The sequence below is a fragment of the Stegostoma tigrinum genome, chromosome 2 (assembly GCF_030684315.1).
Source record: "Stegostoma tigrinum isolate sSteTig4 chromosome 2, sSteTig4.hap1, whole genome shotgun sequence".
Lineage (NCBI taxonomy): Eukaryota > Metazoa > Chordata > Chondrichthyes > Orectolobiformes > Stegostomatidae > Stegostoma > Stegostoma tigrinum.
In genome coordinates, this window is record NC_081355.1 from 123464668 (window position 1) to 123476767 (window position 12100).

Consider the following 12100-nt stretch of genomic DNA (forward strand, 5'->3'; position numbering starts at 1 on the left):
CAGTTTTGTCACATGCTTGTTATTTCACTAGAGAGGGATTTACCAGGATTCTGCCTATGCTAAAAGTCTGAGGAAAGATTGGATAAAGTGGGGCTAGTTTTACTTAGAGCAGTGAAGGTTAAGAGGGGACCCGATAAAGGTATCTTATAGGGTTGACAGGAAGGCACTTTTTATGTTGTATAGGGGGCCAGTAACAAGGGGTTTAGCTTTCTGCTGCTCATCTTTTATATTAAAAAGAGAGTTGGCGAATTGTTTTTCTCTCAGAAGGTGGTGAGAGTCTGCGACCTGCTGCTTGAAAAGTTCGTTCAGTCAGAAACACTTACCATTTCAGCAGTGTTCAGATGTTACTAGCATCATCAACAGACCTCAAGTTTATGGGATAAAAGTTGGAAAACAGGATTAGTGCAGTCAGATTTTTATTAAAACAGCATAAACACAATAGGGCAAACAGCTTCCTTCTGTGCTGTAAATGTCTGAGTCTATGAAATACTCATTCTTAAATTTAGGAACACAATTGTAAATTTAAAGCTTATCATACTTGTGCTGCTCAAGATATGAATTAATCCTAGCAGTAAAACTATCTCCATCATATTTCCCTCTAGCTTGTCTACTAAGGAAATAATCCCAGCTTTCCTTGTCTCTTCAAATACCTAAATAATCATGAAATGGATATTTTAGTTGATGAAGGATTAGTGAACACTTTCCTAAATCACTGTAGGACAGATTGCTTTTTACAGTACCAATTTATCAATATTATAAAAGTCCTGTGGCAGTCTCACAAATGTACAAAGAATCAGATAAGTTGTAATGAACTGACTCAGTTATTGATCTCAAGTGTTTAATATTTTTCACTGCTGTCCTTTAAAGGACAACATCCCACTTCCTTATTTCAGTTTGATTGTTAAATGCTCTAAAACAATTAATTACACAGGAGACAAATATACACTTCAGCCTCTACCACCGAATGCTGGGTAAATACATTTAAATCACTAAGGTCAAAAACTTACTGCTATAAAATACCCAATAATCCATGAATGGAAGATCTTTATTCAAGTCACTAATTGTACTGCACACACAGGTTATACAAGTAGCCTGTTCAGAAATCTTCATTGATGTTCAAATATACAAGTTATTAAGAATAAACATTATCATTTTAAAGGTAGTGGATGATCTGAAAATTCTCAATTTATAAATAGGACAAGAAAAACACAATTATGACCAAAAGTAAAGAACATAAGGCAAAAATATTTGATATACTAAACAACGCAGTAATTAGAAAGCATAAATTGATAGCGTTTTTATAAATCAAGAGCCCTCAAGGCACTTGAAGCATGAGGCAGTTAACTGTACCCTTTATATATTCATTTTAAGTTGCTCCTAAGATACCAGGAAATAAGTGGTAAATTTTTATTTCAATGGAGACAGTGAAATGAGCAAATCAAAAATGTACCAAAAGGCTATAGGATTATAACCAGCTAGTAAATTATTTTATTAAAAAGTACTATTTTGTTGACCAACTTGGCTGGTAACTGTAAAAATAAAGTGCATTTAGTTGCGAGAGGGGAGTTATCAGTTTAGGGAGATCATGCAGGGTGCTTGGTTTGTAACAAATTCCATTGTGCAACTCCATGAAAATCAGGGAATTTCACCAAATGCCATTAAGAACTGAAAATTACAGGAGAGTAACTAAAAGATGCAAGCATGAAACTATCTTTAGGCAGTCTGTTGTAGGTTTATAAAAAATGGCCACACTAAATTCCAGAATCATTTCAAATAAGTCAATAAGCAAGTCCACAAGATCCACAAATCAGGTTTGTAATGTGCAGTAATGGCAGTCACATCAAATGCTTAAAATTCATTTCTTGTTTAAAAATGTTAAATTAATTCAGGCAGTCTGCTTCTTGATTGGCTTGACCAAAATGCACCTTTTCAGAACTAATATTGCTACAATGTGAGTTGAACGCACCATTCAAAGATTAGCCATGGCTGTCAAGTGTTTGCAGGACATGTTGTGTTCCAGATATTATGCTTTAAAAACAAAAATTGGCAGTGTGTGTCAAGTTATTAAATTCATCCACCTAAGGTGCTTCAAATGTTCCACTAGCTAATTCAATTCAGGTTTTCAACCCGGTTTCTCTGGAACCATTCAGTGATTACAGGCAATTGTGGATAACCTTGAAGTGATTTCTCACAAGGACAAGATGGAACAGAAGCAACTTAGAGATCCCAAATTTCCATTGCGTTTTCCCCTTTTTCTGCAAGAAAGTAGTGATAGGCCTCCATTCTGCAACATAATTTACAGGTGGAAATTGAGACAGCAGTATTCCATATGGGTAGAAGTAATGAAAAGATACTGTTCACCAGTTCCAGATACGTACACATTCAGCAATAATGAATCTTATGTTATTACGAAATATAAATTAGCATATTTTCCTTTAATCTCTTATAGTATTTAGGTTCAGCACGCTGCAGGTGCTACAAACTGAATCCTGAAACGACAAGGTGTTGAGCATTATTTCTGGCTTCAAAATATGTTGTATCCGTTTCATCATCTGGCTGTGGTACAAAGGGCATAGGGCAATTCTGCAGATTGTCCCAATCCATTTCCTTGAAGAGGGGATGCTTCTTGAGCTCTGAAAAGATAAAACCAAAGCTAGTTGCTCTTCCTCCTGCCTTAGAGATAAAAATGCCTGTTTTTAGAGGTCAGAGAAGATGGAGAAACATTGAATAACTGGAGGAAGGAAATCCTGGGGAGAATATAGAACAGTACAGCACAGTACAGGCCCTTTGGCCCACGATGTTGTGCCAAACTTTTACCCTAAACCTAAGGTCTTTCTAACCTCCACCGCTACCTTATACTATCATCCATATGCCTATCTAATAGCCGCTTAAATGCCCCAAATGAGGACAACTTCGCTACCCTCTCCAGCAATGTATTCCATGCCCCTACCACACTCGGAGTAAAGAACCTACCTCTGATGTCTCCCCTTTATCTACCGCCTTTCACTTTAAAACTACGTCCCCTCGTAAAAGCTACCTCCACCCTAGGAAAAAGACTCTGGCTGTCTACTCTATCTATACCTCTGATCATTTTGTACACCTCTATCAAGTCACCTCCCATCCTTCGTCATTCTAAAGAGAAAAGCCCAAGCTCTCTCAACCTTTCCTTGTAAGACCTTCCCTCCATTCCAGGCAACATTCTGGTAAATCTCCTCTGCACCTTTTCTAACACTTTCACATATTTCCTGTAATGAGGAGACTAGAACTGGACACAACACTCCAGATGTGGCCTAACCAGGCTTTTGTATAGCTGGAGCATAACTTCATGGCTCTTGAACTCAATCCCTCTGTTAATGAAAGCTAACACACCATTCACCTTCTTTACAACTCCATCCACGTGGGTGGCAGCTCTCAGGGAACTGTGAACATGAACCCCAAGATCCCTCTGCTCCTCCATACTGCCAAGGATCTTTCCATTAACCCTGTATTCTGCTTTCAAGTTTGTCCTTCCAAAATGAATCACCTCACACTTTTCAGGGTTAAACTCCATCTGCCACTTCTCAGCCCAGATCTGCATCCTATCAATGTCCCTTTGTAACCTAGGACAGCCGTCCGCACTGCCTACAATGTGACCCACCTTCATATCATCCGCAAACCTGTTAATCCACCCTTCTACTCCTTCATCCAAATCATTTACAAAAATCACAAATAGAAGAGGACCCAGAACAGATCCTTGTGATACACCACTCATAACTGAGCAACATGTTGAATATTTTCCATCCACTACCACCCTTTGGATTTAGAATTGGCAGACCCTTAGAAGAATCTGCCACATTTTCCCCTATCCCATGGGATAACATGGTGTAGAGCTGGATGAACACAGCAGGCCAAGCAGTATCAGAGGCGCAGGAAGGCTGACGTTTTGGGCCTAGACCCTTCCTCAGAATTTTCTGAAGAAGGGTCTAGACCCGAAACATCAGCCTTCCTGCGCCTCTGATGCTGCTTGGCCGGCTGTGTTCATCCAGCTCTACACCTTGTTATCTCAGATACTCCAGCATCTGCAGTTCCCACTATCACCCCCTATACCATGTCTCCTTACCTTCTGCATGAGCCTACCATGGGAAACCTTATCAAATGCCTTACTTAAATCCATGTATACCACATCTGCTGCTCCAACTTCATCTACGCATTTGGTCATGTCTTCAAAGAATTCAACAAGGTTTGTGAGGCATGATCTACCCCTCACAAATCCACGCTGACTATCACAAATCAAACTGTGCCTTTCCAAGTGATCATAAATCCTGTCTCTCAGAAGTACTCTCTTTCTGTCGCAATGTTCCCGGCTATTTTATAGTGAAGATATACTTAAATAAATCTTCATTGACAAGTCATTGAAGAACGTTATCTTTGTGCAGAATTTACAGATCAGCCAGTCACCAGTACAAATAAGCACAAGCTTACTGGTCCCGCCAGACAATGGTAATTACTTATAAGGGTTTTATACTTGTTAATTCAAGTGGGTTCAGAACCTAATCAAGTGTACTTGTGGAAGGCTCAGTCACAGGCATTATCCATTATTCTGTCAGAATGAAAATAGTAAATAGAGATGAGGAGAAAACACAAAATTCCCTCACTTGTGAAAAGAACTAGATAAGCAATTACTTTTTATTAACCTTGCCAAAATGGATTCTCCCATTCAGGAAAATAAAAGAATGGATAAATAAAAATATGCAGAGACACTACTGGAATAAAAAAAAACTCAAGGTGCTTGTTTTAGAAGTTGCATAGCTCATTTTCAAAAGTGGTAGATTTGTTTGTTTCATGTGTATCATTCCTATACAAATGGGGTGTCTAAATTATTCTCTTTTTTATTCTTTTGAACTGGCATATTTAACTTCCAAATTAAGAGCGATTGGGCCAGACTTTTCTACAATGATGCTCCACACTTTAAGGGTTAATTTGCAGAGCTAGAAAGGTCAATTGACAGTAATTAACAATTGTCACCTTATTAAAACAGTAATGTGATGCCAAGACTAGTTTAGTGTGACTTTAGCACACAAATACAGTAAGTATCATACTAAATGAATTCAATACAAAGCTTTTGTAAAGCTAAATTGGAGTACTGTAATTCAGACAACATTTAGATATTATGATTTAACTGCACATTAGATTCTCACATCACGTTGCTAGACCATTTACACTTCTAAAAAAGGCACACATCATTTACCTTTTTTCAATGGCAAAATGTTGACCATTTCCCCTCACCGTATACAACACTTCATTCAGATACTGTATCCTTGTAATAGGGAATATTGCAATTTCACAAAAGATTGTTTGGAGTTCAACTATTTTCAATTAGCTCCCAAAAGTCAAACCTTTCAATCCAGCTCTCTTGAAATATTCAATCGTCAGTAGAATTTCAATTGCGCTGTGGGCATTTTTAGATAATTCTTCTTCACCTTCTGGCCAAGGTATATCTACAAAAATAAATTTACTTCTGAAAATCAATGACAACATGTATTTAGACAGCACTTTTAATAAGACACTTCAGAACAGCATTAGCAAACTGATTTACCATTGAAAGAAGAGATTTAGGGTAGAAAAGAATAGACTTTACATGGAATGTCTAATAGGAGGAAACAAAGATGGAGATGTTTCAGGAGAGTATTCCACAGCTAAATTTATGGCTATCAATGATAGAGAAATTTAAAAATCAACAACACAAAGGAATCCAGAAATGGAGGACCACAGACATGTCAAGAGTTATAAGGCTGCAGAAGATTCATAGACAAGAAAGGGAGAGGCCAAGGATGGACATGAAAACAAGGGTTAGAATTTAAAAAGAGACATTGCTAAAACAAGAGCTAACAGTGAGTGACTGTAGGGAGGTAGGAGATCAAAACTTTTGTCTGAGTTGAGATGTAGGCAATGGAGTTTTGGATGACCACAAGTTTGTGGATTAATATTTATTCATGTGAACAATTACTACTTAAGAAAGGGTATTGCCAGAGGCAACTGACCAATATTCATGTATCCTCTCACCCTAAATGGTCGTACACTAAACTCAGCAGTTCTAATAAAAGGCTCCTGGGCTGAAATGCTCATTTGGTTGTGGCATGCTTAAATGCTGTCTGTCTTGCTGCATATTGAGTATATTCTGTTTGGATTTCAGATTTCAAGAAACTTTGGCATTTTTCATTTAAAATGATCAATTTAATATCTAATTCACAACTGAAACACAAATTTGAGACCCACACTTCATAGGCAGCATTGCCCTTTCAACTTAGTTTACACAGAGGCCCCACCTCCTGTTCCAGTGATAGTGGCAGATGTTAAAGATCCAACTGAATTTAAGAGCTGGGACTCCACTGTGCCCTGCACCTCACTTGTTAAGGCTAGGAAGTGCTTAATACTATGTCTGAGGTCTCATTAAATGACATAGCAAACAATGGACACCTGTTCAGCATCTCCAGGCAACTCAATGGCAAGGATTCTGTAAATTATAGGTGGCTTTGACATAAACACCATTCCTCAGTGGAGTGATTATTTGATATAGTGAAAGAAAATCAACTCCAGATAAGACGGGGCCTATACTGTATATAGTTCTACTGAACAAATCCAAAAGTAGCAATAAAAACTGGAAGAACTGCAGATGCTGTAAATCAGATGTTGCTGGTAAAGTTCACCAGGTCTGGCAGCATCTCTGAATAAATGCCGGAGTTAACGTTTCCGGTCAGTTCTGAGGAAGATGCTGCCAGGCCTGTTCAGCATTTCCAGCAACTTCTGTTTTTGTTCCAAAAGGAGCAGTACTGCCCTTGTCCACATTCCAGTGAGATACAAAATGATCTCTTTGTTGCTAGTTGGATTGCTAATAGACCTGGTTTTACTGAATACTACAGGCACTTTGCATTGGCATACGTAATAACTCTAAAGCAGGCTTCAGGCTCGTGCCTTGAACACCCACACCAAAATAGCAGGCAGTTCAGCTTGGAATGAGTGTGTACTTCTTCTCCCTCATGCTCTCGGAAAGGTAAATACTTTAAGTATTCTTGTAAATTGGTCAAGTGGAGGCTAATGATACCTCAAAACCATGTATAAAGATTTAGAATAAGGCAGCAGAGCCATACCTATTCTTATCAGCCATCCAGAAAGGCATGTTTTCTTGGAGAAATTTGGGCAATGATCAGGAATGAAAGACCCAGTCACAAAGTCTGCTGAAATCAACAGGACTTTGAAATGGGACTCTTGTCTTGGAAACAAAAATTATAGATTCAAGTCTCAACAGATTTCAATACCAAATCATATAAACTCACTCATGGATGCGAGTTTGCTCACTGAGCTGGAAGGTTAGTTTTCAGACGTTTCGTCTCCATTCTAGGTAACATCATCAGTGAGCCTCCGACGAAGCGCTGGTGTTATGTCCCGCTTTCTATTTATCTGGTTAGGTTTCCTTGGGTTGGTGTTGTCATTTCCTGCATTGGTGTTGTCATTTCCTGTTCTTTTTCTCAGGGGATGGTAGGTGGGCTCCAAATCAATGTGTTTGTTGATGGAGTTCCGGTTGGAATGCCATGCTTCTAGGAATTCTCGTGCATGTCTCTGTTTGGCTTGTCCTAGGATGGATGTGTCGTCCCAATCAAAGTGGTGTCCTTCCTTATCTGTATGTAAGGATACGAGTGATAGTGGGTCATGTCGTTTTGTGGCTAGTTGATGTTCATGTATCCTGGTGGCTAGCTTTCTGACAGTTTGTCCAATGTAGTGTTTGTCACAGTTCTTGGAAGAACTGTAACAAACACTACATTGGACAAACTGGCAGAAAGCTAGCCACCAGGATACATGAACATCAACTAGCCACAAAACGACATGACCCACTATCACTCGTATCCTTACATACAGATAAGGAAGGACACCACTTTGATTGGGACGACACATCCATCCTAGGACAAGCCAAACAGAGACATGCACGAGAATTCCTAGAAGCATGGCATTCCAACCGGAACTCCATCAACAAACACATTGATTTGGAGCCCACCTACCATCCCCTGAGAAAAAGAACAGGAAATGACAACACCAACGCAGGAAATGACAACACCAACCCAAGGAAACCTAACCAGATAAATAGAAAGCGGGACATAACACCAGCGCTTCGTCGGAGGCTCACTGATGATATTACCTAGAATGGTGACGAAACGTCTGAAAACTAACCTTCCAGCTCAGTGAGCAAACTCACATCCAGAACCTCAACCTGAGCTACAAATCTTCTCAAAACTCGCTAAACTCACTCATTGTAATATTCAGATTGTACTACACTATTGAAGACCCTAAAATCAAAAATTTTGTCTGCCCTCTTTGCTGGATATCAAAGATTCCAACATTTAAAGAATAGTAGAGGTAAATACTTTATTATCAACCTGTACAGAAATGTTTTTCCATGCCTCGAGGGCAGGTGAGACTTGAACCAGGACTCTTTGTCCAGTGGCAGGGATTTATCACTGCACCACCACAGACCCTCAAATAGCACATATATCCTTGTCTTGATCAATATTATCAGAGCAGATTATTTAGTCATCAACCCCTGTTGTGTGTGGGAGCTTGCTGCTTGCATCACACCAGCGAAAGCACTTCAATTGTCATTCACTGGCCTCTACCACATCAAAATTGCTCCTAAAACCATAAAATAACATGAGTATAACTGACAAAGGCAAACTGCATTTCTTCTCCCCTTTGTGGTCTTTGACACATATCTACTTTTGCCTAAACATATCCAATGCTGAATAAATAAAAGTTCCCCAGGAAGCGATAGTCTCAGTCTCCTTACAAACTCCACACCCTCACTGTGGCAACTGAGAAACTGAACCAGTCTGTTCACAACTTAGGTACCATTTGAATCCAGATGAGCTTTCAACCATTCACAGCAAGTCTGCCTTTTTGCACCTCCATATTACACACCTCGGCTCTTCTACTGTAGAAACCTTCATCTGTGCCTTGGTTACTGCCTGACTTTTCGAATGCATTGATGGCTGCCCTCCCACATTCTATCATTGGTAAGCTGGAGATCACATAAAACTCTGCAATTGTACTCCATCTTACTTCAAAGCTTGCATCCATCATTCCAGTGATCACTGACTTGCGCTGACTTCAGGTTAAACATCAAAATCTTTAAAATTCTATTCCTGATTTTAAAATACCGCCATACCATGGCCGCAACATCCATAATCTCCTCCAGCTCTACGATACTGATATCTACATTCCTTTCCTTCCATCTTCTTGGACAGCACACATTTTAATTGTCCCACCAAGGAAGGCTGTGACTGCAGTTGCCTTGGCCCTGACTTCGATAATTCCCTCCCTATACCTTTTCACCACATGGACTTTCTTTCAGACCTCTTAAAATCTACTTCTTGGATCAAGATTTTGGTTATTTGCCCTTATGCATCTTGGTGTCATGTTTTATTTTAGAATACTTTTGCGAAGTGTAGTGCATGTTTTAGTTTGTTAAAAGATGCTATATGAAGTTGTATACGAAGGATGAGAGGTCAGGGCAGAGAGGCAGTTGGGAAGGTAAGCGAGTGCTATTCAAGTACTTACCTCGAAGCCAGTGGGTCCCTTTTGCAGCAGAGAGCGGCGCGAGCCGGGCGGACATGAGGTCAGGGCAGAGAGGCAGTTGGGAGGTAAGTGAGTGCTATTTGAGTACTTACCTTGAAGCCAGTGAGTCCTTTTTGCAGCGGAGTGCTATTTAAGTAGGTGTGTTCTCAGCCCCAGGTCCTACACGGTTGGGCCTCCCTACCACCCTCCTCCTCTAACCTAATTAAGAGTCCACAGACTCACAGCAAACACACAAGGGCTGAGGCAAGTGCCTGGTGAGTAAAGTGCGAGTTTTCAGTGAAGAGGCTCAGTGAGGAGATTACGCCACTGTTGAAGAGGGTGAAGACATGACTGCCAAGCTGATTCAGTGTGCTGCATGCATGATGTGGGAGGTCAGGGACACTGATGATGTTTCTGGCTCCTATAGCTGTGGTAAGTGTGTACACATTCAGCTTCTGAAGGAGGTTGTTGCAGCACTGAAGAAAGAACTAGAAGACCTCTGGCTCATCCGAGAGAATGAGAATTTTCTGGACAGGACCTTCAGCAAGGTCACTACACCGAGGATACCTGAAGAGAGAAGGGGGATGTCGATGACAAAGGAAGACATGAATGAAGTACAACAGACCCCAGGGGAAGCACCTATTGTAAACAGGCTGACTGTCTTGGAAACTGCTGAGACAGATGACACTGCCAGTCTGAAAGGTGGACAGGTCTGCGAGTCAAAAATTGCTGTAGAGGCAGAGCCGAGAAGTCAGACATCACGGAGAGCTGTGGTAATAGGGGACTCCATTGTGAGAGGGACTGACAGGGGTTTCTGCGGCAACAGGTGAGGTTTGAGGATGGTGTGTTGCTTTCCTGGTGCCAGGATCCAGGATGTCACAGAGTGCAGAGAATCCTCGAGGGTGAAGGTGAAGACCCAGAGGTGGTGGTGCATGTTGGCACTAATGACATCGGGAAGAAAAGGAGGAGCATTCTACAGGAGGACTTCAAAGAACTCGGAAGAAGGCTGAAAAGCAGGACTTCCAGGGTGGTTATCTCTGGTTTGCTTCCAGTTCCTCGGGCTGGAGAGGGCAGGAAGAGAGAGATAATGGACCTGAACGTGTGGCTGAGGGACTGGTGTCGGAAGCAAGGATTTAAATTCTTGGATCACTGGGGTATGTTTTGGGGTAAGAATAAATTGTACAGGAGGGACGGTTTGCATCTTAATAAATCGGGGGACCAGCTTTCTGGCAGGCAGGTTTGCCACTGCAACACAGGTGTGTTTAAACTATGTAATGGGGGAGGGGGAGGGGCCAAACTGGAAACTTAAGAATGAAGTTAAAGGGAAAGTGAGAATAAGAGGGGTTAAGAAGGACAACAGAATCAACACAGCAGAAAACTCAAGAAGGGATCGTACAGTATGGCCAAGTGAAATAGGGATTGATAGGAAGGGTGAGGGGAGAAACAAATTAAAAACATTATATATGAATGCACGAAGCATAAGAAATAAGGTGGATGAGCTTGATGCTCAGTTGGAAGTTGGCAAGTATGATGTTGTGGGGATAACTGAAGTGTGGCTTCAAGTGGACAGGGCCTGGGAAATGAATATTCAAGGCTATACGTGCTATCGAAAGGACAGACTGGTGGGCAGAGGTGGTGGGGTAGCCCTGTTGGTGAGGAATGATATTCGGTCCCTTGCGAGGGGGGACATAGGAGTCAGGAGATGTAGAGTCAGTATGGAGAGAGCTGAGAAATTCTAAGGGTAGAAAGACCCTAATGGGAGTTATCTACAGGCCCCCAAACAGTAGTCAGGAGGTAGGGTGCAGGTTGAATCAAGAGTTGAAATTGGCCTGTCACAAAGGTATCACTACAGTTGTTATGGGAGATTTCAACATGCGGGAGACTGGGAGAATCAGGATGGTACTGGACCCCAAGAAAGGTAGTTTGTAGAGTGCCTCCGAGATGGATTCTTAGAACAGCTTGTACTGGAGCCTACCAGGGAGGAGGCAATTCTGGATCTGGTGTTGTGCAATGAACCGGATTTGATCAGGGACCTCAAAGTAAAGGAACCATTAGGAGGTAGTGACCATAATATGATAAGTTTTAATCTGCAGTTTGAGAGGGAGAAGGGAGAATCGGAAGTGTCAGTATTGCAGTTGAATAAAGGGAACTATGGAGCTATGAGGGAGGAGCTGGCCAAAGTTCAGTGGTACAATACCCTAGCAGGGATGGCAGTGGGGCAACAATGGCAGGTATTTCTGGATAGAATGCAGAAGGTGCAGGATCAGTTCATACCAAAGAGGAAGAAAGATCCTAAGGGGAGGCAGGGGCAGCCGTGGCTGACGAGGGAAGTTAAGGACTGTATAAAGATAAGAGAGAAGTATAAGATAGCAAAAATGAGTGGGAAGCCAGAGGACTGGGAAGCTTTTAAAGAGCAACAGAAGATAACTAAAAAGGCAATACACAGAGAAAAAATGAGCTATGAAGGAAAACTGGCCAAAAATATAAAGGAGGATAGTAAAAGCTTTGTCAGGTATCT

The 12100-nt window shown here is 41.1% G+C and overlaps 1 protein-coding gene across 4 annotated transcripts in view; it reads right to left on the reverse strand.

The window, feature by feature from the left end:
* Positions 1-586: 586 nt before the first annotated feature.
* Positions 587-12100, reverse strand: part of mastl (microtubule associated serine/threonine kinase-like) — a 45340-nt gene continuing 33826 nt past the window's right edge. For 3 of the 4 annotated variants that reach the window (XM_048524532.2, XM_048524523.2, XM_048524550.2), the window contains 2 exons: positions 5376-5477; positions 587-2633 (listed from right to left, as the gene is read on the reverse strand). In XM_048524532.2, the coding sequence (XP_048380489.1) occupies positions 2476-2633; positions 5376-5477 (260 nt within the window). In that variant the 3' untranslated portion in view covers positions 587-2475. Of the gene's footprint in view, positions 2634-5375; positions 5478-8207; positions 10150-12100 lie in introns of those variants that run through there. The other variant, XM_059639010.1, reaches the window with a different exon arrangement.